The sequence below is a fragment of the Aquarana catesbeiana genome, linkage group LG01 (assembly GCF_042186555.1).
Source record: "Aquarana catesbeiana isolate 2022-GZ linkage group LG01, ASM4218655v1, whole genome shotgun sequence".
NCBI lineage: Eukaryota > Metazoa > Chordata > Amphibia > Anura > Ranidae > Aquarana > Aquarana catesbeiana.
Window position 1 is genome coordinate 5,586,467 of NC_133324.1, and position 27,611 is coordinate 5,614,077.

The window sequence follows — 27,611 nt, forward strand, 5'->3', positions numbered from 1 at the left end:
TGGGTGGGATCATCTCTCTCTTGTGGGTGGGATCATCTCTCTCTCTTCTGGGTGGGATCATCACTCTCTCTTCTGGGTGGGATCATCTCTCTCTTCTTCTGGGTGGGATCATCTCTCTCTCTTCTGGGTGGGATCATCTCTCTCTCTTCTGGGTGGGATCATCTCTCTCTCTTCTGGGTGGGATCATCTCTCTCTCTTCTGGGTGGGATCATCTCTCTCTCTTCTGGGTGGGATCATCTCTCTCTCTTCTGGGTGGGATCATCTCTCTCTCTTCTGGGTGGGATCATCTCTCTCTCTTCTGGGTGGGATCATCTCTCTCTCTTCTGGGTGGGATCATCTCTCTCTCTTCTGGGTGGGATCATCTCTCTCTCTTCTGGGTGGGATCATCTCTCTCTTGTGGGTGGGATCCTCTCTCTCTTGTGGGTGGGATCCTCTCTCTCTTGTGGGTGGGATCCTCTCTCTCTTGTGGGTGGGATCCTCTCTCTCTTGTGGGTGGGATCCTCTCTCTCTTATCTGGGTGGGATCCTCTCTCTCTTATCTGGGTGGGATCATCTCTCTTTCTTCTGGGTGGGATCATGTCTCTCTCTTGTGGGTGGGATCATCTCTCTCTTGTGGGTGGGATCATCTCTCTCTCTTGTGGGTGGGATCATCTCTCTCTCTTGTGGGTGGGATCATCTCTCTCTTATCTGGGTGGGATCATCTCTCCTGTAAATGTAGTTGTATTTCCAGTGGGTGTGGTTGTCTCTTTATTGGGTGGAATTTATCTCTTTTCTGGGTGGGGTCATTTCTCCAGTAGGTGGGGTTGTCTGTTCAGTGGGTTGGGTCATCTCTCCTCTGGGTGGGGTCATTACTTCGGAAAGTGGAGTTGTCTTTTTAGTGGGTGCGGTTTTCTCTTTTATTGGGTGGAGTCATCACTCCAGTAAGTGGAGTTGTCAATCCAGTGGGTGGGGTTGTCTTTTATGGGCGGGATTTTCTATTAGGTGAGGTCATCTCTTTGGTAAGTAGAGTTGCCTTTTCAGTGGGTGGAGTTCTCACCCCTGGGTGGGATCATCTCTCCTCTGGGTGGGGTTCTCACCCCTGGGTGGGATCATCTCTCCTCTGGGTGGGGTTCTCACCCCTGGGTGGGATCATCTCTCCTCTGGGTGGAGTTCTCACCCCTGGGTGGGATTATCTCTCCTCTGGATGGGATTATCTCTCCTCTGGGTGGGATCATCTCTCCTGTGGGTGGGGTCATCTCTCCTCTGGGTGGGATCATCTCTCCTCTGGGTGGGATCATCTCTCCTCTGGGTGGGTGGGATCATCTCTCCTCTGGGTGGAGTTCTCACCCCTGGGTGGGATCATCTCTCCTCTGGATGGGATTAACTCTCCTCTGGGTGGGATAATTTCTCCAGTAAGTGGAGTATTCTCTCCAGTAGGTGGGGTTGTCTCTTCAATGGGGGTCATCTCTCCTCCTGGTGGGGTCATCTCTTCAGTAAGTGGAGTTGTCTTTTCAGTGGGTGTGGTTGTCTTTTTTGTTGGGTGGGATCATCACTCCAGTAAGTGGAGGTGTCCATCCAGTGGGTTTGGTTGTCTCTTTATTGGGTGGGGTCATCTCTTAGGTTAGTGGAGTTGTCCCTCCAGTGGGTGTGGTTGTCTTTATTGGGTGGGATCCTATCTCCGCTGGGTGGGGTCGTCTCTCCAGTAAGTGGAATTGTCCCTCCAGTGGGTGGGGTTGTAATTTCTCCAGGGGGGTGGGATTGACTCTCCAGAGGGTGGGGTCATCTCTTCCGTAAGTGGAGTTGTCCCTCCAGTGGGTGGGGCTGTCTCTTTATTTGGTGGGGTCATGTCTCTAGAAAGTGGAGCTGTTCTTTCAGTGGGTGGGGGGGGGGGGTCATGTCTCCTCTTGGTAGGGTCGTCTCTTCAGTAAGTGGGGTAGTCTTTTCAGAGGGTGTGGTTGTCTCTTTTTTATTGGGTGGGATTGTCCTTCCAGGGGATGGGATTGTCTCTCCAGTGGGTAGGGTTGTCTTTTATTGGGTGGGGTCATCTCTCTAGCAAGTGGCATTATCCCTCCAGTAGGTGGGAATGTCTCTTTATTGGATGGGGTCGTCTTTCCACTCGGTGTTGGCATCTCTTAGGTAAGTGAAGTTGTCTCCAGTGGGTGGGGTCTTCTCTCCAGTGGGTGGGGTCTTCTCTACAGTGGGTGGGGCCATCTCTCCAGTGGGCGTGGTTGTCTCTTTTATTGGGTGGGGTCATCTCTCCAGTAAGTGGAGTTGTCTCTCTCATGGGTGGGGTTGTGTCTCCAGTGGGAGGAGTTGTCTCTGTCCTGAGTGTGATGTCATTCTCTGTGTTCTGTGATGTCACAGGGGGAGTCGGGCCTGTCAGAGGGGGCCTTCCGTGTCACTATGATCCCCGGGGACGGAGTGGGTCCGGAGCTCATGCACTCTGTGAAGGAAGTCTTTAAGGTGAGTGAGTTATACGGTGACATCATCTGGGCACCATCCATACCCAGAAGTACTGTGTATTTCCTTCAGCTCTCTATGCTGATTGGCCCAATGCTGTCACATGCTCCTCCTCCTTCTCATCCTCCTCTTGCAGGCCGCCGATGTCCCGGTGGAATTTGATGAGTATCACCTGAGCGAGGTGCAGAACATGGCGTCCCCCGAGAAGCTGGAGCAGGTGCTGAGCTCCATGCAGGCCAATAGAGTGGCCATTAAAGGTAAGTCATCATTACCGCGCAGGTCACATGGGTCGGGGGAAGAGGTGCTCTGGGGTAAAATTGTGGGATGATGTCGACATAAACAGCGGGTATAAAAAAGAATTGACCCCACCCACCAGAACACCTTTTTTCCATGTGGCCCTTAGAATCTTCAAGGTGCGTTTTAAAGTGGTCAGATGAGACTAAAATGGATGATTTGGTCTCAACACCAAACAATATGTCTGGCCGACATCTATCCAAATAACACCATTCCTACAGTACAGCATGGGGGGAGGGGTCATATCCTGGTTTGGGGGTGATAATATCCTGGTATGGGGGGGGGTAAGAATATCCTGTTATTGGGGGGGGGGGATATCCTGTTATGGGGGGGGGGGGGGGGTTATCCTGCTATGGGGGGTGATAATATCCTGTTATGGGGGTGATAATATCCTGTTAATGGGGGGGGGGGTATCCTGCTATGGGGGGTGATAATATCCTGTTATGGGGGTGATAATATCCTGTTAATGGGGGGGGGGGGGTATCCTGCTATGGGGGGGTGATAATATCCTGTTATTGGGGGGGGATATCCTGCTATGGGGAGTGATAATATCCTGGTATGGGGGGGTGATAATATCCTGTTATTGGGGGGGGATATCCTGCTATGGGGGGGGTGATAATATCCTGGTATTGGTACAGACATCCAATACTTCAGTAATTGGGTAGTGTTGCACCATGTGGGGTGGTGCCGGCTATGAGGGGTCAGTTTATACATATTGTTATCCCCTAGAGGGATCCTCTAGGAGGAGGAGCGGATCCTGGAGGAGGAAAATGGGACGCCTATAGGAGGAGATGAGTGTAGTAGAAGCAGGAAGTGCTAAAAAATGGAGGAGGGGACAGACTGTCTGTGTGTGACGTGTCCTCTGTGTCTGTGTGTGACGTGTCCTCTGTGTGTGTGTGTGACGTGTCCTCTGTGTGTGTGTGACGTGTCCTCTGTCTGTCTGTGTGTGAGACGTGTCCTCTGTCTGTGTGTGTGAGACGTGTCCTCTGTCTGTGTGTGTGAGACGTGTCCTCTGTCTGTGTGTGTGAGACGTGTCCTCTGTCTGTGTGTGTGAGACGTGTCCTCTGTCTTTGTGTGTGGGACGTGTCCTCTGTCTTTGTGTGTGGGACGTGTCCTCTGTCTTTGTGTGTGGGACGTGTCCTCTGTCTTTGTGTGTGGGACGTGTCCTCTGTCTTTGTGTGTGGGACGTGTCATCTGTCTTTGTGTGTGTGTGACGTGTCATCTGTCTTTGTGTGTGTGACGTGTCATCTGTCTTTGTGTGTGTGACGTGTCATCTGTCTTTGTGTGCGTGACGTGTCCTCTGTCTGTGCGTGACGTGTCCTCTGTCTGTGTGTGTGTGACGTGTCCTCTGTCTTTGTGTGTGTGAGACGTGTCCTCTGTCTGTGTGTGTGTGAGACGTGTCCTCTGTCTTTGTGTGTGTGACGTGTCCTCTGTCTGTGTGTGTGAGACGTGTCCTCTGTGTGTGTGTGAGACATGTCCTCTGTCTGTGTGTGTGAGACGTGTCCTCTGTGTGTGTGACGTGTCCTCTGTCTTTGTGTGTGAGACGTGTCCTCTGTGTGTGTGTGACGTGTCCTCTGTCTGTGTGTGTGTGTGTGTGACGTGTCCTCTGTCTGTGTGTGACGTGTCCTCTGTCTGTGTGTGTGAGACGTGTCCTCTGTCTGTGTGTGTGTGTGTGACGTGTCCTCTGTCTGTGTGTGACGTGTCCTCTGTCTGTGTGTGTGAGACGTGTCCTCTGTCTTTGTGTGTGTGTGTGACGTGTCCTCTGTCTTTGTGTGTGTGTGTGACGTGTCCTCTGTCTGTGTGTGTGTGACGTGTCCTCTGTCTGTGTGTGTGACGTGTCCTCTGTCTGTGTGTGTGTGTGTGTGACGTGTCCTCTGTCTGTGTGTGTGTGACGTGTCCTCTGTCTGTGTGTGACGTGTCCTCTGTCTGTGTGTGTGAGACGTGTCCTCTGTCTTTGTGTGTGTGTGTGACGTGTCCTCTGTCTTTGTGTGTGTGTGACGTGTCCTCTGTCTTTGTGTGTGTGACGTGTCCTCTGTGCGTGACATGTCCTCTGTCTGTGTGTGTGTGAGACGTGTCCTCTGTCTTTGTGTGTGTGACGTGTCCTCTGTCTTTGTGTGTGTGTGACGTGTCCTCTGTCTTTGTGTGTGTGACGTGTCCTCTGTCTTTGTGTGTGTGTGTGACGTGTCCTCTGTCTTTGTGTGTGTGACGTGTCCTCTGTCTTTGTGTGTGTGTGTGACGTGTCCTCTGTCTTTGTGTGTGTGTGACGTGTCCTCTGTCTTTGTGTGTGTGACGTGTCCTCTGTCTTTGTGTGTGAGACGTGTCCTCTGTCTTTGTGTGTGAGACGTGTCCTCTGTCTGTGTGTGTGTGACGTGTCCTCTGTCTTTGTGTGTGTGTGTGACGTGTCCTCTGTCTTTGTGTGTGTGTGTGACGTGTCCTCTGTGTGTGTGTGACGTGTCCTCTGTGTCTGTGTGTGACGTGTCCTCTGTGTGTGCGTGACGTGTCCTCTGTCTGTCTGTGTGTGACGTGTCCTCTGTCTGTGTGTGACGTGTCCTCTGTCTGTCTCTGCAGGGAAGATCCACACCCCCATGGAGTACAAAGGTGAACTGGCCTCCTATGAGATGAGACTCAGGTATGATCTGTATACCCCCCTCTCCTCCCCCCTTTCCTGGGTACACACCTGACAGGACTCAGCAATGGGCTGCATATGGGACCCCAGGAGATGGGAGGGGGGTATAATGGACAAGGCCCTGCAGGGCCACCAGGCATGGGACAGGATTGGGAGGGACTGCTGGGGATGGGCTGAGGCAAGGGAATTGGCAGGCATGGAAGAGGGCAGCGAGGGAACTATCAGAGATGGGCTGGGGCCATGAGGGAGCTGTCGGGCGTGGAGCGGAGCCACGAGGGAGCTGTCGGGCGTGGAGCGGGGCCACGAGGGAGCTGTGGAGCGGGGCAATGAGGGAGCTGTCGGGTGGTGTAGCAGGGCCACGAGGGAGCTGTCGGGCGTGGAGCGGGGCCACGAGGGAGCTGTCGGGCGTGGAGCGGGGCCACGAGGGAGCTGTCGGGCGTGGAGCGGGGCCACGAGGGAGCTGTCGGGCGTGGAGCGGGGCCACGAGGGAGCTGTCGGGCGTGGAGCGGGGCCACGAGGGAGCTGTCGGGCGTGGAGCGGGGCCACGAGGGAGCTGTCGGGCGTGGAGCGGGGCCACGAGGGAGCTGTCGGGCGTGGAGCGGGGCCACGAGGGAGCTGTCGGGCGTGGAGCGGGGCCACGAGGGAGCTGTCGGGCGTAGAGCGGGGCCACGAGGGAGCTGTGGAGCGGGGCCACGAGGGGGCTGTCGGGCGTGGAGCGGGGCCACGAGGAAGCTGTAGGGCGTGGAGCGGGGCCACGAGGGAGCTGTCGGGCGTGGAGCGGGGCCACGAGGGAGCTGTTGGGCGTGGAGCGGGGCCACGAGGGAGCTGTCGGGCGTGGAGCGGGGCCACGAGGGAGCTGTCGGGCGTGGAGCGGGGCCACGAGGGAGCTGTCGGGCGTGGAGCGGGGCCACGAGGGAGCTGTCGGGCGTGGAGCGGGGCCACGAGGGAGCTGTCGGGCGTGGAGCGGGGCCACGAGGAAGCTGTCGGGCGGGGCCACGAGGGAGCTGTCGGGCGTGGAGCGGGGCCACGAGGGAGCTGTCGGGCGTAGAACGGGGCCACGAGGGAGCTGTGGAGCGGGGCCAGGAGGGAGCTGTCGGGTGGTGTAGCAGGGCCACGAGGGGGCTGTCGGGCGTGGAGCGGGGCCACGAGGAAGCTGTCGGGCGTGGAGCGGGGCCACGAGGGAGCTGTCGGGCGTGGAGAGGGGCCACGAGGGAGCTGTCGGGCGTGGAGCGGGGCCACGAGGGAGCTGTCGGGCGTGGAGCGGGGCCACGAGGGAGCTGTCGGGCGTGGAGCGGGGCCACGAGGGAGCTGTCGGGCGTGGAGCGGGGCCACGAGGGAGTTGTGGAGCGGGGCCACGAGGGGGCTGTCGGGCGTGGAGCGGGGCCACGAGGGGGCTGTCGGGCGTGGAGCGGGGCCACGAGGGGGCTGTCGGGCGTGGAGCGGGGCATGAGGGGGCTGTCAGGCATGGAGCGGGGCATGAGGGGGCTGTCAGGCGTGGAGCGGGGCCACGAGGGAGCTGTCAGGGGTGGAGCGGGGCCACGCGGGAGCGGGGGGCCACGAGGGAGCTGTCGGGTGTGAAACGGGGCCACGAGGGAGCTATCAGGGCGTGGATCGGGGGGCCACGAGGGAGCTGCCAGGGCATGGAGCAGGGCCACGAGGGAGCTGTGGAGCTGGGGGCCACGAGGGAGCTGTCGGGCGTGGAGCGGGGCCACGAGGAAGCTGTCGGGCGTGGAGCGGGGCCACGAGGAAGCTGTCGGGCGTGGAGCGGGGCCACGAGGGAGCTGTCGGGCGTGGAGCGGGGCCACGAGGGAGCTGTCGGGCGTGGAGCGGGGCCACGAGGGGGCTGTCGGGCGTGGAGCGGGGCCACGAGGGGGCTGTCGGGCGTGGAGCGGGGCCACGAGGGAGCTGTCGGGCGTGGAGCGGGGCCACGAGGGAGCTGTCGGGCGTGGAGCGGGGCCACGAGGGAGTTGTGGAGCGGGGCCACGAGGGGGCTGTCGGGCGTGGAGCGGGGCCACGAGGGGGCTGTCGGGCGTGGAGCGGGGCCACGAGGGGGCTGTCGGGCGTGGAGCGGGGCCACGAGGGGGCTGTCGGGCGTGGAGCGGGGCCACGAGGGGGCTGTCGGGCGTGGAGCGGGGCATGAGGGGGCTGTCAGGCGTGGAGCGGGGCCACGAGGGAGCTGTTAGGGGTGGAGCGGGGCCACGAGGGAGCTGTGGAGCGGGGGACCACGAGGGAGCTGTCGGGTGTGAAACAGGGGGCCACGAGGGAGCTGTCAGGGCGTGGATCGGGGGGCCACGAGGGAGCTGCCAGGGCATGGAGCAGGGCCACGAGGGGGCTGTCGGGCGTGGAGCGGGGCCACAAGGGGGCTGTCGGGCGTGGAGCGGGGCCAGGAGGGGGCTGTCGGGCGTGGAGCGGGGCCACGAGGGGGCTGGGGAGCGGGGCCACAAAAGAGCTGTCAGGGCGTGGAGCGGGGTCACGAGGGAGCTGTCAGGGCGTGGAGCGGGGCCACGAGGGAGCTGTCAGGGCGTGGAGCGAGGCCACGAGGGAGCTGTGGGGCGGGGGGCCACGAGGGAGCTGTCAGGGCGTGGAGCGGGGCCACGAGGGAGCTGTCGGACATGAAACGGGGGCCACGAGGGAGCTGTCAGGGCGTGGAGCGGGGCCACGAGGGGGCTGTCGGGCGTGGAGCGGGGCCACGAGGGGGCTGTCGGGCGTGGAGCGGGGCCACGAGGGGGCTGTCGGGCGTGGAGCGGGGCCACGAGGGGGCTGTCGGCGTGGAGCGGGGCCACGAGGGGGCTGTCGGGCGTGGAGCGGGGCCACGAGGGGGCTGTTGGGCGTGGAGCGGGGCCACGAGGGGGCTGTGGAGCGGGGCCACGAGGGAGCTGTCGGACGTGGAGCGGGGCCACGAGGGAGCTGTCGGACGTGGAGCGGGGCCACGAGGGACCTGTCGGACATGGAGCGGGGCCACGAGGGAGCTGTCAGGGCGTGGAGCGGGGCCACGAGGGAGCTGTCGAGCGTGAAACAGGGGGCCACGAGGGAGCTGTCGGGCGTGGAGGGGGGCCACGAGGGAGCTGTCGGGCGTGGAGCGGGGCCACGAGGGAGCTGTCGGGCGTGGAGCGGGGCCACGAGGGAGCTGTCGGGCGTGGAGCGGGGCCACGAGGGAGGTGTGGAGCGGGGGGCCACGAGGGAGCTGTCGGGCATGGAGCGGGGCCACGAGGGAGCTGTTGGGCGGGGGGCCACGAGGGAGCTCTCAGGGCGTGGATCGGGGCCATGAGGGAGCTGTCAGGGCGTGGAGAGGGGCCACGAGGGAGCTGTCGGGCGGGGGGCCACGAGGGAGCTGTCAGGGCGTGAAACGGGGGCCACGAGGGAGCTGTCAGGGCGTGGAGTGGGGCCACAAGGGAGCTGTTGGACATGGAGCGGGGCCACGAGGGAGCTGTGGAGCGGGGGGCCACGAGGGAGCTGTCGGGCATGAAACAGGGGGCCACGAGGGAGCTGTCGGGCGTGGAGGGGGGCCACGAGGGAGCTGTGGAGCGGGGGGGCCATGAGGGAGCTGTCGGGCATGGAGCGGGGCCACGAGGAAACGGGTGTGGGGCTAAGGGACTGTCAGGACGGTGCAGTGAGGGACCACAGGGGACAAGGAAGCCAGGCCTCCAGTCTGAACTGATGATAGGAGCTGTCCTATGCCCCGTACATAAGGTCGGATTTTCTGACGGGAAATGTGCGATGTGAGCTTGTTGTCGGAAATTCCGACCGTGTGTAGGCTCCATCGGACATTTTCAGTCAGAATTTCCGACAAACAAAATTTGAGATCTGGATCTCAAATTTTCCGACAGCAAAATCTGTTGTCGTAAATTCCGATCGTGTGTACACAATTCTGACGCACAAAGTTCCACGCATGCTCGGAATCAAGCAGAAGAGCCGCACTGGATACTGAACTTAATTTTTCTCGGCTCGTCGTACGTGTTGTACGTCATCCCGCGTTCTTGACGTTCGGAATTTCCAACAACATTTGTGTGACTGTGTGTATGCAACATCCGTCAGAAAAAAATCCATGGATTTTGTTGTCGGAATGTCCGATCAATGTCCGATCGTGTGTACAGGGCATTATTGTGCACCATCACACAGGATTATAATTTCCCAGAATCCCCAGTAACAGGAAGTCTCCTCCTCTCCTCACAGACGGAAGTTGGATCTCTTTGCCAATGTGGTTCATGTGAACAGTCTACCGGGATACAAGACCCGACACAACAATCTGGACCTGGTCATCATCCGAGAGCAAACCGAGGGCGAGTACAGCTCCTTGGAACATGAGGTACATGTGGGGAGAGGGGGAGGGTGGAGATAGGGTAGAGCACAAGGTACACGATGAAGGGGAGTATGAAGTATATTGCACGTGTTCGGGGGTAGGCAGTACATTGGACGTGGTTGGAGGTACATTGGATGTGGTTGGAGGGAAGTAGGAGGTACATTGGATGTGGTTGGAGGGAAGTAGGAGGTACATTGGATGTGGTTGGAGGGAAGTAGGAGGTACATTGGATGTGGTTGGAGGGAAGTAGGAGGTACATTGGATGTGGTTGGAGGTATGTTGGACGTAGTTGAGGGGAGATTGGAGGTACATTGGACATGGTTGGGGGTAGGAGGTACATTGTACATGGTTGGAGGTACATTGGATGTGGTTGGGGGGAGGTAGGAGGTTTATTGGACGTGGTTGTGGGTAGGAGGTACATTGGATGTGGTTGGGGGGAGGTAGGAGGTTTATTGGATGTGGTTGGGGGTAGGAGGTACATTGTACGTGGTTGGAGGTACATTGGACATGGTTGGGGGTAGGAGGTACATTGTACGTGGTTGGAGGTACATTGGATGTGGTTGGGGGGAGGTAGGAGGTTCATTGGACGTGGTTGGAGGAGGTTGGAGGTACATTGGACATGGTTGGGGGGAGGGAGGAGGTATATTGGACGTGGTTGGGGTGAGGTAGGAGGTTCATTGGACGTGGTTGGGGGGAGATAGGAGGTACATTGGACGTGGTTGGAGGTACATTGGAAGTGGTTGAAGGGAGGTAGGAGGTACATTGGACATGGTTGGAGGTACATTGGATGTGGTTGGAGGTACATTGGACGTGGTTGGGGGGAGATAGGAGGTACGTTGGACATGGTTGGAGGTACATTGGATGTGGTTGGAGGTACATTGGACATGGTTGGGGGGAGGGAGGAGGTATATTGGACGTGGTTGGGGTGAGGTAGGAGGTTCATTGGACGTGGTTGGGGGGAGATAGGAGGTACATTGGACGTGGTTGGAGGTACATTGGACGTGGTTGAAGGGAGGTAGGAGGTTCATTGGACGTGGTTGGAGGAGGTTGGAGGTACATTGGACATGGTTGGGGGGAGGGAGGAGGTATATTGGACGTGGTTGGGGGGAGATAGGAGGTACATTGGATGTGGTTGGAGGAGGTTGGAGGTACATTGGACATGGTTGGGGTGAGGGAGGAGGTTCATTGGACGTGGTTGGGGGGAGATAGGAGGTACATTGGACGTGGTTGGAGGTACATTGGATGTGGTTGGGGGGAGATAGGAGGTACATTGGACATGGTTGGAGGTACATTGGATGTGGTTGGAGGTACATTGGACGTAGTTGGGGGGAGGTTGGAGGTACATTGGACATGGTTGGGGGTAGGAGGTACATTGGACGTAGTTGGAGGAAGGTAGGAGGTTCATTGGACGTGGTTGGAGGAGGTTGGAGGTACATTGGACGTGGTTGGAGGGAGGGAGGAGGTATATTGGACATGGTTGGGATGAGGTAGGAGGTTCATTGGACATGGTTGGAGGTACATTGGACATGGTTGGGGGGAGGTAGGAGGTACATTGGACGTGGTTGTGGGGAGGTAGCAGGTACATTGGACATGATTGTGGGTAGGAGGTACATTGGACGTGGTTGAGAGAGGTAGGAGGTTCATTGGACGTGGGGGATGTTCAAGGTATGTGGAGGGGAGGTGCACCTCATGGCAGCCCTTGTGTGATGGATTTTGTGTGTTTTGGGGTGCAGAGTGTCAGCGGAGTCATCGAATGTCTGAAGATCATCACCAGAGTGAAGTCCAACCGTATCGCCAAGTTTGCCTTTGATTACGCCACGAAGAAAGGTCGGTCCAAGGTCACGGCTGTGCACAAAGCCAACATAATGTGAGTCCGGGGGAAGGGAGTTCCGTCACTCTGAGGTTGTGGGGGAGGGGGCGCTCAGATGGGAGGGGAAACGTCTCCCCCTCCATATGGTTCCTTCCTCCCGGGGAGGTCTGAGGTCATCACCTCCTCTATTCAACCAGAGGATGGAGGAGGAAACAGAGCTGTAGGCGGTACCTCTATTACTGTGACACGCCCACATCCTTCTCACATAGTAAATTGTCCATTTATTTTCTTTTTTGGTACAAGTGATCATGTGACTTCTCTGTGAATAATCCTGTGATCTGTTTCCACCAATCAGGAAGCTGGGTGACGGTCTGTTCCTGCAGTGCTGTAAAGAGGTGGCTGAATTGTATCCCAAAATCCAATACGAGACCATCATCATCGATAACTGCTGTATGCAGGTGAGGACACGCCCCCTTCACCCTCCTCCACAGGACACTCCCCCTTCACCCTCCTCCACAGGACACTCCCCCTTCACCCTCCCCTACAGGACACTCCCCCTACACCCTCCTCCACAGGACACGCCCCCCTTCACCCTCCTCCACAGGACACTCCCCCTTCACCCTCCCCTACAGGACACTCCCCCTTCACCCTCCCCTACAGGACACTCCCCCTTCACCCTCCTCCACAGGGCACTCCACCTTCACCCTCCTCCACAGGACACTCCCCCTTCACCCTCCTCCACAGGACACTCCCCCTTCACCCTCCTCCACAGGACACTCCCCCTACACCCTCCTCCACAGGACACGCCCCCTTCACCCTCCTCCACAGGACACTCCCCCTTCACCCTCCTCCACAGGACACTCCCCCTTCACCCTCCCCTACAGGACACTCCCCCTACACCCTCCTCCACAGGACACGCCCCCTTCACCCTCCTCCACAGGACACTCCCCCTTCACCCTCCCCTACAGGACACTCCCCCTACACCCTCCTCCACAGGACACGCCCCCTTCACCCTCCTCCACAGGACACGCCCCCTTCACCCTCCTCCACAGGACACTCCCCCTTCACCCTCCTCCACAGGACACTCCCCCTTCACCCTCCTCCGCAGGACACTCCCCCTTCACCCTCCTCCGCAGGACACTCCCCCTTCACCCTCATCTGCAGGACCCTCACCCTCAGGACACTCCCCCCTTTGCCCTCACCCTCAGCACACTCCCCCTTTGCCCTCACCCTCAGGACACTCCCCCCTTTGCCCTCACCCTCAGGACACTCCCCCCTTTGCCCTCACCCTCAGGACACTCCCCCCTTTGCCCTCACCCTCAGGACACTCCCCCCTTTGCCCTCACCCTCAGGACACGCCCCTTTGCCCTCATCCACGGGACACTCCCCCTTCACCCACAGGACACTCCCCCTTCACCCTCTTTAGAGAGGGTCTGGCTCTATCTTATTTCTCTGTCACACCCTATAAGAGGGGCAAGCTGCACTTTGTCACCCTGCAGTAGGCAGGTCAGACTCCCTATGTTATAATGCTTCCTGCCTCACACCCTACAGTAGGAGGGGCAGGCTCCATATCTTATATCAGACTTTGTATTATTGCTCTCTCCTCTGTCACCCACATACAGATCACTCCTCGGGGGTGGGGTCTCACTGCTGCCAGAGGGCGTCCGTATACAGATCACTCTCTTCGGGGGTGGGGGTCTCACTGCTGCCAGAGGGCGTCTGTATACAGATCACTCCTCGTGGGTGGGGGTCTCACTGCTGGTGGGGGCAGACTTCCAGCGTCTCTCCGTATTGAGTAGTAATTGTTGTTTCTCTCACAGCTGGTACAGAACCCATATCAGTTTGACGTGCTGGTGATGCCGAATCTGTACGGGAACATCATCGATAACCTGGCGGCGGGTCTGGTGGGAGGAGCCGGTGTGGTTCCCGGGGAGAGTTACAGCGCGGAGTATGCCGTGTTTGAGACGGTGAGTTCAGGCTGTGGGGGCGGAGTCAGCTGGATTCCCATAATTCTCTGTGTTATCTGGATGAAGAGTAAATCATTATCTGTCATTTCATCACACTCATCCTACCCAGGAGGCAGCAAGCCACACATTTACCCAGCATGCTGCTTGTTCTGTCTCCCCAGGGGGCCCGCCATCCCTTCGCCCAGGCCGTGGGCCGGAATATCGCCAATCCAACCGCCATGTTACTGACTGCCACAAACATGTTACGCCACCTCAAGTAAGTGACGGCCTGTTCCCTCCAGTATGTCATGTGACTCGGGGCCCGTGTATGTGAAGCTGTGCTGTCTGCGGCCATATTGGTGGGGGGGTGTCTGTCTACACATCACTCTGTGGGGGTGGGGTCTCACTGCTGCCAGAGGGCGTCTATACACAGATCACTTCCCGGGGGTGGGGTCTCACTGCTGCCAGAGGGCGTCTATACACAGATCACTCCCCGGGGGTGGGGTCTCACTGCTGCCAGAGGGCCTCTATATACAGATCACTCCCCGGGGGTGGGGTCTCACTGCTGCCAGAGGGCCTCTATATACAGATCACTCCCCGGGGGTGGGGTCTTACTGCTGCCAGAGGGCCTCTATATACAGATCACTCCCCGGGGGTGGGGTCTCACTGCTGCCAGAGGGCGTCTATACACAGATCACTCCCCGGGGGTGGGGTCTCACTGCTGCCAGAGGGCCTCTATATACAGATCACTCCCCGGGGGTGGGGTCTTACTGCTGCCAGAGGGCCTCTATATACAGATCACTCCCCGGGGGTGGGGTCTCACTGCTGCCAGAGGGCCTCTATATACAGATCACTCCCCGGGGGTGGGGTCTCACTGCTGCCAGAGGGCCTCTATATACAGATCACTTCCCGGGGGTGGGGTCTCACTGCTGCCAGAGGGCCTCTATATACAGATCACTCCCCGGGGGTGGGGTCTCACTGCTGCCAGAGGGCGTCTATACACAGATCACTTCCCGGAGGTGGGGTCTCACTGCTGCCAGAGGGCCTCTATATACAGATCACTCCCCGGGGGTGGGGTCTCACTGCTGCCAGAGGGCCTCTATATACAGATCACTCCCCGGGGGTGGGGTCTCACTGCTGCCAGAGGGCCTCTATATACAGATCACTCCTGAGGGGTGGGGTCTCACTGCTGCCAGAGGGCGTCTATACACAGATCACTCCCCGGGGGTGGGGTCTCACTGCTGCCAGAGGGCCTCTATATACAGATCACTCCCCGGGGGTGGGGTCTCACTGCTGCCAAAGGGCGTCTGTATACAGATCACTCCTGAGGGGTGGGGTCTCACTGCTGCCAGAGGGCGTCTATACACAGATCACTTCCCGGGGGTGGGGTCTCACTGCTGCCAGAGGGCGTCTGTATACAGATCACTCCTGAGGGGTGAGGTCTCACTGCTGCCAAAGGGCCTCTATATACAGATCACTCCCCGGGGGTGGGGTTTCACTGCTACCAGAGGGCGTCTGCATACAGATCACTCCTGAGGGGTGGGGTCTCACTGCTGCCAGAGGGCCTCTATATACAGATCACTCCCCGGGGGTGGGGTCTCACTGCTGCCAGAGGGCCTCTATATACAGATCACTCCCCGGGGGTGGGGTCTCACTGCTGCCAGAGGGCCTCTATATACAGATCACTCCCCGGGGGTGGGGTCTCACTGCTGTCAGAGGGCCTCTATATACAGATCACTCCTGAGGGGTGGGGTCTCACTGCTACCAGAGGGCGTCTATACACAGATCACTTCCCGGGGGGTGGGGTCTCACTGCAGCCAGAGGGCGCCTATATACAGATCACTCCCCGGGGGTGGGGTTTCACTGCAGCCAGAGGGCGTCTGTATACAAGTCACTCCTCGTGGGTGGGGTCTTACTGCTGCCACAGGGCCTCTGTATACAGATCACTCCTCGTGGGTGGGGTCTGCTGAGGACCCAGAAGGTTGTAAAAAGGTAGTTCAGTCTACCAGGGCTGGGCTATCAGAGGAGGCGGAGTGACCCTTTTAATGTAACAATATGGCTGCTGGTCGGGAATGACGAGAATTCTGTTTATTTCCAGCCTGGAATATCACTCCACCCTCATCTCTGACGCTGTGAAGAAAGTGATTAAACAGGGAAAGGTGAGAGGCCTGCTTTGTATTGTTTGTGGTGGTCTAATAACAATTCTGTATCGCTGTATAACAAGCTAACTCCACCCACTACACCGATTAACCCACCCCTCCCCCTCTAATAAAGGGCATTTCTCCACCGTCCAGTGAGGGACACAAGAATTCGGTAACAGTTTGGGTTATACCACTGCCTACATTGTATCGCTTTTCTAGAACTAAACCCTCCCACTTTGTTTTTCCGCCCAGAAATAAACCCTCCCACTCTGTATCTCCGCCCAGAAATAAACCCTCCCACTCTGTATCTCCACCTGGATATAAACCCTCCCACTCTGTATCTCCGCCCAGATATAAACCCTCCCACTCTGTATCTCCACCTGGATATAAACCCTCCCACTCTGTATCTCCACCCAGATATAAACCCTCCCACTCTGTATCTCCGCCCAGATATAAACCCTCCCACTCTGTATCTCCACCCAGATATAAACCCTCCCACTCTGTATCTCCGCCCAGATATAAACCCTCCCACTCTGTATCTCCACCTGGATATAAACCCTCCCACTCTGTATCTCCGCCCAGATATAAACCCTCCCACTCTGTATCTCCGCCCAGATATAAACCCTCCCACTCTGTATCTCCGCCCAGATATAAACCCTCCCACTCTGTATCTCCACCTGGATATAAACCCTCCCACTCTGTATCTCCGCCCAGATATAAACCCTCCCACTCTGTATCTCCACCCAGATATAAACCCTCCCACTCTGTATCTCCACCCAGATATAAACCCTCCCACTCTATCTCCACCCAGATATAAGTCCTGCCACCTTCTATCAGCACTACCACCCCCTGTTACCACCCTCTGTCCTCACCCGGTAATCTTTATGAATTGTTTTCATTATACATGGTCTCACATTCTCTCCTGTGTACGAAGCCGTGCCGGTTGGGGTTCTGCACTCTTTTTTTTTTTTTGCATGGCTTTATAAAGAAGTAACCCCGATAATTCACCACCCCAAATCATCCATTGTTATCGCTGGAGAAAGTCTGCAGAAAAGAGTTTCCTCTGTGCTGCTTATTTTGCTGCTTTTTGTACTTTTTTTATTTTTATTATTTGATTTTATTCTGTTTGCTTTACACCATTTTTTGCTTCGATTTTTCAATTTGCAATTGTATAAATAGAAAGAATTCAGAAATAGGGGAGAGTGCAGTGAGTGTCTGATCCCTATAGGGGGCGCCTTTCATAGGAGTGATATGAGGTGTCGGGTGATCTGCTCTGTGAGTTTGGTGTTGGAAGTGGGATAGAGTGGTGGTGTGCGCTGTGTTCCGGCTCCATGGATCAGCTGACGCTCCACAATTGGGTAGTACGACCTCGGACTGTACCATCCCATATTTTACTGGTTACCAGCACAACTCTGCACTATACCTTTCCATATTTTACTGGTTACCAGTACAACTCAGTACTGTACCATTCCATATTTTACTGGTTATCAGTACAACTCTGGACCGTACCATCTCATATTTTACTGGTTACCAGTAAAAGTCTGGACCGTACCATCCTGTATTTTACTGGTTAACAGTAAAAGTCTGGACCGTACCATTTTGTATTTTACTGGTTAACAGTAAAAGTCTGGACCGTACCATCTCACATTTTACTGGTTAACAATAAAAGTCTGGACCGTACCATCCCATATTTTACTGGTTAACAGTAAAAGTCTGGACCGTTCCATTTTGTATTTTACTGGTTAACAGTAAAAGTCTGGACCATACCATCCCATATTTTACTGGTTACTAGTACAACTCCAGACTTTACCAACCCATTTTACAGCCAGAAGACCTTGATTCTGTCTGGGATCTTTCTCCACCTTTGTGTCCATCCTTCCTACTCTATGTTCTCCTCAGCCTGTCCATGTCTTCTGTCTTTTTATACCTCAGTATACAGCATTATAGACCAGATACATCCTAACAATATAGACATGTATCCAACTGTCCATCCAGAGCCTCTGGTTTATAGACCGGATACATCCTAAATATAGAACCATTTATCCAATTGTCCATCCAGAGCCTCTGGTTTATAGACCAGATAATCCGAAATATAGAACCATTTATCCAACTGTCCATCCAGAGCCTCTGGTTTATAGACCAGATACATCCTAAATATAGAACCATTTATCCAACTGTCCATCCAGAGCCTCTGGTTTATAGACCAGATACATCCTAAATATAGAACCATTTATCCAACTGTCCATCCAGAGCCTCTGGTTTATAGACCAGATAATCCGAAATATAGAACCATTTATCCAACTGTCCATCCAGAGCCTCTGGTTTATAGACCAGATACATCCTAAATATAGAACCATTTATCCAACTGTCCATCCAGAGCCTCTGGTTTATAGACCAGATAATCCGAAATATAGAACCATTTATCCAACTGTCCATCCAGAGCCTCTGGTTTATAGACCAGATACATCCTAAATATAGAGACATTTATCCAACTGTCCATCCAGAGCTTCGGCTTTAATGCCATTTGAGGTCTGTTAGTCCTCATCAGTAAATGACACGGATGATGCAACGGCTTATGTGAAGTTCCTGGCGGCTTCAGGAGCAGTTAGATCAAGAAGGGAAAACAGTTGGCTGTAGACTCGCACTGGTGCTTGCCCATTTTTAGGTGGAACTCTGGACTGAGGAGCTTAGTAGGGGCTGGTGGGGGTTATATTGGGTTATACATGGATGCAGGTATGGAGGTGTAACTAATGAGATATATGTAGGTAACATCTCTTTGGAAGGGTTTGCATGTTCTTGATTTTCATTTCCATCTCTGCCTTGCCTCCATTGCTTTTCAGTTCTGTATTCATCCGCCATTTTGTTTTTGTTCTCTCCCCTTTTCTTGTGTGTGTGTGTGCGCTTCCCCCATCATCTTCCTCTAGGTACGGACGCGAGACATGGGCGGTTACTCCACCACCACCGACTTCGTCAAAGCTGTGATTGGCAACCTGCATGCTCGATACGCTCAATAATGTCATTCCCATGGCTGGCTCACCCCCCCATTCTACAGCCCCCAAGAGTACCATCTCCACCACAAGTCACTTGTGCTTAGCTGTAATGACCCAGAATCCTCCACCTTTCCCTTCCCTCTGGATAGGCCACGCCCATTGAGCTGCTTCATAAATATGGCTCTTCTGATTTCTGGGCCTCTGATCAGTTAACTTGTATCTACAGTAGAGGTCACCATCTCTTGGCTACCTGAGAGATGTAAGAGCCATCATGTGATCTTCAGAAGGTGGAAATTGATTGTTCACCTCCGAGAAGCAGTCAGATCCCTCAGTATTATTAGATGGAGTCTCCAGCTTTGTCCAAGCCGTAGAAAACCCCCAAGCTGAATTCCTGGAGGACAGGAAGCGGCTGAACAAGCTTTGGAAGTTGGAATGAAATTCCGGGGTGTAGGAATCCTTGATGTCTATTTTTGTATCCAGTGTAAATAATATTTATAAATTTGGCCGTATTTCACCAGATAATAAATTTTTGTGTCACAAAGTTAAGTGTACTGTCTGTGTTCTCATCAAAAACATGGAAAGAATGCCAAATGTTTGCTTTCATGGAAAGGAGATGATGACGTTTCACTGAGGATCCATATTCAGAGGAGGAGGAGGATGTCGGCATAATACAAGGCTACAAAAGTCCCATGAAAACTGGGGGCAAAATGTGACCCCAGAGGAGCCAGGATTGGCCATTCCCCATCTCCAGTATAGAAAGAGCAGCGCGCTGGCTTGCGATGCCCTGTGGAGCAGAGTTAGACCATGTGATGTCTCCAGGGTGGGTTCAGCCAATCACTGTCTCCAGTGTGGGAAGGGCAGAGCATTGGCTCTGTGAAGTCCTGGGAAGCTGGGTTCAGCCAATCACGGTCTCTGGTGTGGGAAGGGCAGAGCGTTGGCTCTGTGATGTCCTGGGGAGCTGGGTTCAGCCAATCGCGGTCTCTGGTGTGGGAAGGGCAGATGTCTGTGATGTCTTGGGAGCTGGGTTCAGCCATTCATTGTCTCCAGTGTGGGAAGGGCAGAGCGTTGGCTCTTTGATGTCCTGGGGAGCTGGGTTCAGCCATTCATTGTCTCCAGTGTGGGAAGGGTAGAGTGCTGACTCTCATGTCTTGGGAGCTGGGTTCAGCCATTCACTGTCTCCAGTGTGGGAAGGGTAGAGTGCTGACTCTCATGTCTTGGGAGCTGGGTTCAGCCATTCACTGTCTCCAGTGTGGGAAGGGTAGAGTGCTGACTCTCATGTCTTGGGAGCTGGGTTAAGCCATTCGCTGTCTCCAGTGTGGGAAGGACAGAGTGCTGACTCTGATGTCCTGGGGAGCTGGGTTCAGCCAATCGCGGTCTCTGCTGTGGGAAGGGCAGAGCGTTGGCTCTTTGATGTCCTGGGGAGCTGGGTTCAGCCATTCATTGTCTCCAGTGTGGGAAGGGTAGAGTGCTGACTCTGATGTCTTGGGAGCTGGGTTCAGCCATTCACTGTCTCCGGTATGGGAAGGGCAGAGCAATGGCTCTGTGAAATCTTGGAATGCTGTGTTTCGCCATTTACTGTCTCCAATGTGGGAAGGGTGGAGTGTTGGTTCTGTGATGTCCCAGGGCACTGGGTTTCACCGTTTGTCATCTCTGGTGTGGGAAGGGTAGAGAGTTGGCTCTGTGATGCCTTGGGAGACCGGTTTGGTTATTTACTGTCTTGGATACGGGAAGAGCAGAGCGTCGGCTCAGTGAAGTCCTGGAATGCTGTGTTTCGCCATTCCCTGTCTCCGGTGTAGGAAGGGCAGATTGTTGGTTCTCTGACAGCCTGGGGAACTGGGTTCCGCTACTTGTCATCTCCAGTGTAGGAAGGATAGAGAGTTGGCTCCATGATGTCTTGGGGAGCTGGGTTTAGCTACTTGTAGTCTACGGTGTGGGAATGGTGAAGTGTTGGCTCTGTGATGTCCTGGGGAGCTGGGTTCAGCCATTCACTGTCTCCAATGTGGGAAGGACAGAGTGATGTCCTGGGGAGCTGGGTTCAGCCATTCGCTGTCTCCAGTATGGGAAGGGCAGAGCATTGACTCTGATGTCCTGGGGAGCTGGGTTCAGCCATTCATTGTCTCCAGTGTGGGAAGGGCAGAGCATTGACTCTGATGTCCTGGGAAGCTGGGTTCAGCCATTCCCTGTCTCCGGTGTGGGAAGGACAGAAAGTTGACTCTGATGTCCTGGGGAGCTGGGTTCAGCCATTCACTGTCTCCAGTGTGGGAAGGGCAGAGCATTGACTCGGATGTCCTGGGGAGCTGGGTTCAGCCATTCATTGTCTCCAGTGTGGGAAGGGTAGAGTGCTTACTCTGATGTCTTGGGAGCTGGGTTCAGCCATTTACTGCCTCCGGTGTGGCAAGGACAGAAAGTTGACTCTGATGTCCTGGGGAGCTGGGTTCAGCCATTCACTGTCTCCGATGTGGGAATGACAGAAAGTTGACTCTGATGTCCTGGGGAGCTGGGTTCAGCCATTCATTGTCTCCAGTGTGGGAAGAACAGAGTGCTGACTCTGATGTCCTGGGGAGCTGGGTTCAGCCATTCGCTGTCTCCAGTGTGGGAAAGGCAGAGCATTGACTCTGATGTCCTGGGGAGCTGGGTTCAGCCATTTGCTGTCTCCAGTGTGGGAAGAACAGAGTGCTGACTCTGATGTCCTGGGGAGCTGGGTTCAGCCATTCATTGTCTCCAGTGTGGGAAGGGCAGAGCATTGACTCTGATGTCCTGGGGAGCTGGGTTCAGCCATTCATTGTCTCCAGTATGGGAAGGGCAGAGCATTGACTCTGATGTCCTGGGGAGCTGGGTTCAGCCATTCATTGTCTCCAGTGTGGGAAGGGTAGAGTGCTGACTCTTATGTCCTGGGGAGCTGGGTTCAGCCATTCATTGTCTCCAGTGTGGGAAGGACAGAGTGCTTACTCTGATGTCTTGGGAGCTGGGTTCAACCATTCACTGCCTCCGGTGTGGCAAGGACAGAAAGTTGACTCTGATGTCCTGGGGAGATGGATTCAACCATTCACTGCCTTCGGTGTGGCAAGGACATAAAGTTGACTCAGATGTCCTGGGGAGGTGGGTTCAGCCATTCGCTGTCTCCAGTGTGGGAAGGACAGAGCATTGACTCGGATGTCCTGGGGAGCTGGGTTCAGCCATTCGCTATCTCCAGTGTGGGAAGGACAGAAAGTTGTCTCTGATGTCCTGGGGAGCTGGGTTCAGCCATTCACTATCTCCAGTGTGGGAAGGACATAAAGTTGACTCAGATGTCCTGGGGAGGTGGGTTCAGCCATTCGCTATCTCCAGTGTGGGAAGGACAGAAAGTTGACTCTGATATCCTGGGGAGCTGGGTTCAGCCATTCGCTATCTCCAGTGTGGGAAGGACAGAAAGTTGACTCAGATGTCCTGGGGAGGTGGGTTCAGCCATTCGCTATCTCCAGTGTGGGAAGGACAGAAAGTTGACTCTGATATCCTGGGGAGCTTGGTTCAGCCATTCACTCTCCAGCATAGGAAGGGCAGAGTGTTGACTCGGATATCCCAGATACATACTTACCTGTATCCTGTGGCCTTCTGCGCTGTTAACATCATTCAACATCTGCTTTGTACATTCCCATAGACTTCTGTGTGGTGGAAGACACTCAGTCCTATGGATGTTTTTGGATATCTGCTATACACACGTGCCTGTCTTCTAGAAGAATATGTCCAAAGCCTGTACATAGTGTATGTGGGGGTAAAAAGGATTCATTTTAGTTATCTCTAATTATGTTTAATTGAATTCATAATGGTAGTTACAGTTGTCCGAAGTTCAGCTGGAATTAAAGGAGGGTCTGATAAAGCCTCCAGCGGGGTGAAGCCCACTGGAGTTGTCTGCCGCCTTCTGTACTGCAAATCAGATATTCTACAGCAGACATTGCCTTGTGTGAGTCCTGTGTCACCCAGCCGAGGGAAGGAAGATTCTATAGGAGATGCTGAGCTGCCAGGATGGAGGAGGGAGTGGGGAACAGGTTCCCCTGAATGAAGCTTGGAAGATCTCCATATGCAGTAGAAGGTGGACACTCCAAGTTCAAGTGCCCCCCACAATGCTGTCTGTCTTAAGAGAAGAATCCCACTTGTAATGGCAGGATGGTGGTGTCACCCAGAGGAGCAACCTGCATTGCATGCCTCTGAGAGGAACTGATTTCTCCAACCGCTAGTAACTTCCTAGAGGGGGCGCTGGAGATTGATTTTTATAATGGTGCTTTTTTTATATCGGGCTTCATTAATCTTCAAATTTTCATGTGAAAACTTCCTAAATTGGAGGAAAAATGTTGAAATTTTGCCAATTAAAAAAAAAAGTTAAAGCAATAACCGGTAATTACAAATCATTATAATTTTCCCCCCATTAATTAAGTCAGCAGTTTGGGAATTCCATCCATACCTCATTCCAGGCCAGTTCTGCCCCTACCAGTATCTCATCCCAGGCCAGTTATTCTCATTCCATGATCCCTTTTATAGGCCAGTTCTGTGCATACCAGAGACTCATCCCAGGCCAGTTCCACCTATACCAGTATCATCTTGGGCCAGATCCACCCATACCAGTCTCATCCCGGGCCAGTTCCACCCATACCAGTCTCATCCCGGGCCAGTTCCACCCATACCAGTCTCATCCCGGGCCAGTTCCACCCATACCAGTCTCATTCCGGGCCAGTTCCACCCATGCCAGTCTCATCCTGGGCCTGTTCTACCCATACCAGAGATTGCCAGGTCAGTTTCACTCAAATCCATCTCATCCCAGGCCAATTATTCTCATTCCATTCTTTATTGGGCAGTTCCCCCCATACCAGAGGCTCATCACAGGCCTATTCGATCCATACTAGTCTCATTCCAGCCAGTTCCATCCATACCAGAGACTCGTCCTAGGCCAGTTCCACCCATACCAGAGACTTGTCCTAGGCCAGTTCCACCCATACTAGAGACTCGTCCTAGGCCAGTTCCACCCATACCAGAGACTTGTCCTAGGCCAGTTCCACCCATACCAGAGACTCGTCCTAGGCCAGTTCCACCCATACCAGAGACTCGTCCTAGGCCAGTTCCACCCATACCAGAGACTCGTCCTAGGCCAGTTGCACCCATACCAGAGACTCATCCCAGGCCAGTTCCACCCATGCAAGAGGCTCATCCCAGGCCAGTTTCACCCATACCAGAGACTCGTCCTAGGCCAGTTCCACCCATACCAGTCTCCTCCCAGGCCAGTTGTGTCCATTCAGAGACTCATCCCAGGCCAGTTCTGCCCATACCAGAGACTCATCCCAGTCCAGTTCCACCCATACCAGAGATTCATCCCAGGCCAGTTCCACCCATACCAGAGACTCATCCCAGGCCAGTTCCACCCATACCAGTGACTTATTCCAGGCCAGTTCCACCCATACTAGAGACTCATCCCAGGCCAGTTCGGCCCATATCAGAGACTCATCCCAGGCCAGTTCGGCCCATACCAGAGACTCATCCCAGGCCAGTTCGGCCCATACCAGAGACTCATGCCAGGCCAGTTCGGCCCATACCAGAGACTCATCCCAGGCCAGTTCGGCCCATACCAGAGACTCATCCCAGGCCAGTTCGGCCCATACCAGAGACTCATCCCAGGCCAGTTCGGCCCATACCAGAGACTCATCCCAGGCCAGTTCGGCCCATACCAGAGACTCATCCCAGGCCAGTTCGGCCCATACCAGAGACTCATCCCAGGCCAGTTCGGCCCATACCAGAGACTCATCCCAGGCCAGTTCGGCCCATACCAGAGACTCATCCCAGGCCAGTTTGGCCCATACCAGAGACTCATCCCAGGCCAGTTTGGCCCATACCAGAGACTCATCCCAGGCCAGTTTGGCCCATACCAGAGACTCATCCCAGGCCAGTTTGGCCATACCAGAGACTCATCCCAGGCCAGTTTGGCCCATACCAGAGACTCATCCCAGGCCAGTTTGGCCCATACCAGAGACTCATCCCAGGCCAGTTTGGCCCATACCAGAGACTCATCCCAGGCCAGTTTGGCCCATACCAGAGACTCATCCCAGGCCAGTTTGGCCCATATCAGAGACTCATCCCAGGCCAGTTTGGCCCATATCAGAGACTCATCCCAGGCCAGTTTGGCCCATACCAGAGACTCATCCCAGGCCAGTTCTGCTTATACCAGAGACTCATCCCAGGCCAGTTCTGCCCATACCAGAGACTCATCCCAGGCAAGTCCCGCCTATACCAGAGACTCATGCCAGGCCAGTTCCACCCATACCAGAGACTCATGCCAGGCCAGTTCCACCCATACCAGAGACTCATCCCAGGCCAGTTACATCCATACCATCGACTCATCCTAGGCCAGTTCTGCCCATACAGAAACCCATCCCGGGCCAGTTCCACCTATACCAGAAACTCATACCAGCCAGTTTCGCCCATACAGAGACCCATCCCAGAGACTCATCCCAGGCTAGTTCCATCCATACCATCGACTCATCCTAGGCTAGTTCTGCCCATACAGAAATCCATCCTGGGCCAGTTCCACCTATACCAGAAATTCATCCCAGCCAGTTCCGCCCATACAGAGACCCATCCCAGAGACTCATCCCAGGCTAGTTCCACCCATACCAGAGACTCATCCCAGGCTAGTTCCACCCATACCAGAGACTCATCCCAGGCCAGTTCCACCCATACCAGAGACTTATTCTGGGTCAGTTCCACCCACATCAGAGACTCATGCCAGGCCAGTTCTGTCCACACCAGAGACTCATCCCAGGCCAGTTCTGCCCATATTAGAGACGACTCCTAAGCCAGTTCTGTCTATACCAGAGATTCATCCCAGGCCATTTCTGCCCATACCAGAGACTCAGCCAAGGCCAGTTCTGCCCATACCATAGACTCATCCCAGACAAGTTCCGTCCATACCAGAGACTTATCCCAGACCAGTTCTGCCCATACCAGAGCCTCATCCCAGGCCCATTTTGCCCATACCAGAGCCTCATCCCAGGCCAGTTCTGCCTATACCAGAGAATCTTCCTAAGCCAGTTCTGTCCATACCAGAGACTCATGCCAGGCCAGTTCTGCCCATACCAGAGACTCATCCCAAGCCAGTTCCACCCATACCAATGTTACATCCCAGGCCAGGTCTGCCTCTACCGGAGCCTTATGTTGGGCCAGTTCTGCCCATACCAGAGTCTCAGCCCAGGCCAGTTCTTCCTATACCATAGACTTCCAGGTCAGTTCTACATGGTGATGTCATCCCTGTGGACAGACGTGTACAAATGTCTTCCTTCATGGCAGCCATTTTTGTATCAACCCTGTCAGCATGTTCATATTTTGGCTCTTATGCCCTTCCAAGGAATGGGCTATATGAAGAACTTTAATGTGAATTATTAATCATGGAACTATTTTCTTAGAACATTCTGAGTAATAACAGGACAGTCCAATAATGGAGGAGATCTGTATTATAGAGGCAGGCGCAGCACAGATACTGGGAGGATGGGACCCTGTGACATCTCTAGTGTTCCTCAGCATTCACATTCTTAGTTTTCAGGTAGGACATTAACATTCTCACACTATACAGACCGCAGGGCATGAAGCTGTAGAGGAGTACAGAATTGGAAGTCTTGTTGGTTGCCCGGAGAATAATCTCGTTGCTGGGGTAGGTTGGTTCTATGTGGAGGTGGGAAGGTTGGGCGCTATGCAGACTGACTCAGAAACAAAGCTCAAATACACATCCTATGTACCCTCATCCCACAAATCTGCTCAGCATGCCTTTCACTCAGTGAGGCATCTGCATTTCATTGGTGAGAAGTGCAGGGTATGCATGAGGTGTGCATACTACATGCACAGAGTTTGAAGACTCCTCAGGGGGGTGATGCAGCTACAAAAAGTAATTTGGAGTATGCCAGCACTGGAGGGTAGGCTACACTTCTCTGGCATCAGTCTCACGTGCTGCAGTGGCAGAAAATATGATCTAGGCTCCTCTGTGGGAAGGTGGTTTGGGTTTTCTCTATATTGCTCCTCCAGTCTGAGGATCAGCCCCCCTCCGCTTCTACCAGTAGGCAACTGGACTTGACTGACTGGAAACATAAACGTTCTTTACTGTATTTACTCCTTTTCAGGTCCGTACGACGGATATGGGCGGGTACGCCACGTCTCTGGATTACACTCAGGCCGTTATCAACAACCTCAATTCCTAGAAGATCTTCAGGGGCGGAGTCCTGGCCATGTGACACTCCTCATCTCTCTGACTCATCGGCTATTGCACTGCATAGACCAGCCCATGCGGTTCTCATGACTGAATGTTCTCATAGCACTTGCTTTACCCCGGGTGTACCTGTCTACACTTCCTTTGCCTGGAGGACTTATGTTGGGACAGTCATACAGTTCAACACTATGAGGCCTCTTTATAAAAAAAAAAAAAAAGTTATTGATATTATGCATGTGTTTTTTTTCACTAGAAATTTTTTTTTTTTTTTTTTTTTTCACAATTCTGGGAAATCCACCTTAATATTTAACTTATTTTAATGGAACGCACATTTCATTAATTTATTATTGGTGTCTTGACTGTTTTTCTCCTTAAAATATTCCATGCCTTTTACATCCCGACTTCCACAGATTTAAGAAAATTGGGCAAGCAATTTAAAAACAGGCCCATTAGTGTATATGCTGTCTGTACACACTGCTGATTTTCTCGATTCCCATCATTTCTTGCGTCCTGGTGACGCACCATTCTGCTGTCTTTTGCTGCCTTGACGCACAAATTGGAGCAATGTGATATATTACTGAAAAATAAAGTGTTTGATGTGTGTGTGTGAGACAAGGGTGCTGTATTTACTGATCTGTGCTGGAGAGCCTGAGATAGAAAAAAAAAAATAAGTACACCCCAACGATTACCACCACCACTTCAGATCCATGAAATTAGATTCCCGTGTTCCAGATTAGGTGCCATTGATTAGAACCTCCTGAGGGTGTTGTGTTTCTATGGCCATTTTAGTGATTATTGCAACAATAATGCACTTGGAAAGAGCAGAGAGGACAGGATTGTAGCATAAA

At 54.4% G+C, this 27,611-nt stretch overlaps 1 protein-coding gene across 2 annotated transcripts in view; it reads left to right on the forward strand.

Moving 5' to 3' along the window:
* Positions 1 to 27,378, forward strand: part of IDH3B (isocitrate dehydrogenase (NAD(+)) 3 non-catalytic subunit beta) — a 33,548-nt gene extending 6,170 nt beyond the window's left edge. The window contains exons 3-12 of one of the 2 annotated variants that reach the window (XM_073617844.1): positions 2,343 to 2,441; positions 2,575 to 2,695; positions 5,301 to 5,361; positions 9,532 to 9,664; positions 11,392 to 11,525; positions 11,824 to 11,926; positions 13,289 to 13,435; positions 13,597 to 13,691; positions 15,513 to 15,573; positions 26,678 to 27,378. In XM_073617844.1, the coding sequence (XP_073473945.1) occupies positions 2,343 to 2,441; positions 2,575 to 2,695; positions 5,301 to 5,361; positions 9,532 to 9,664; positions 11,392 to 11,525; positions 11,824 to 11,926; positions 13,289 to 13,435; positions 13,597 to 13,691; positions 15,513 to 15,573; positions 26,678 to 26,755 (1,032 nt within the window). In that variant the 3' untranslated portion in view covers positions 26,756 to 27,378. Of the gene's footprint in view, positions 1 to 2,342; positions 2,442 to 2,574; positions 2,696 to 5,300; positions 5,362 to 9,531; positions 9,665 to 11,391; positions 11,526 to 11,823; positions 11,927 to 13,288; positions 13,436 to 13,596; positions 13,692 to 15,512; positions 15,574 to 18,479; positions 19,087 to 26,677 lie in introns of those variants that run through there. The other variant, XM_073617837.1, reaches the window with a different exon arrangement.
* Positions 27,379 to 27,611: the final 233 nt, after the last annotated feature.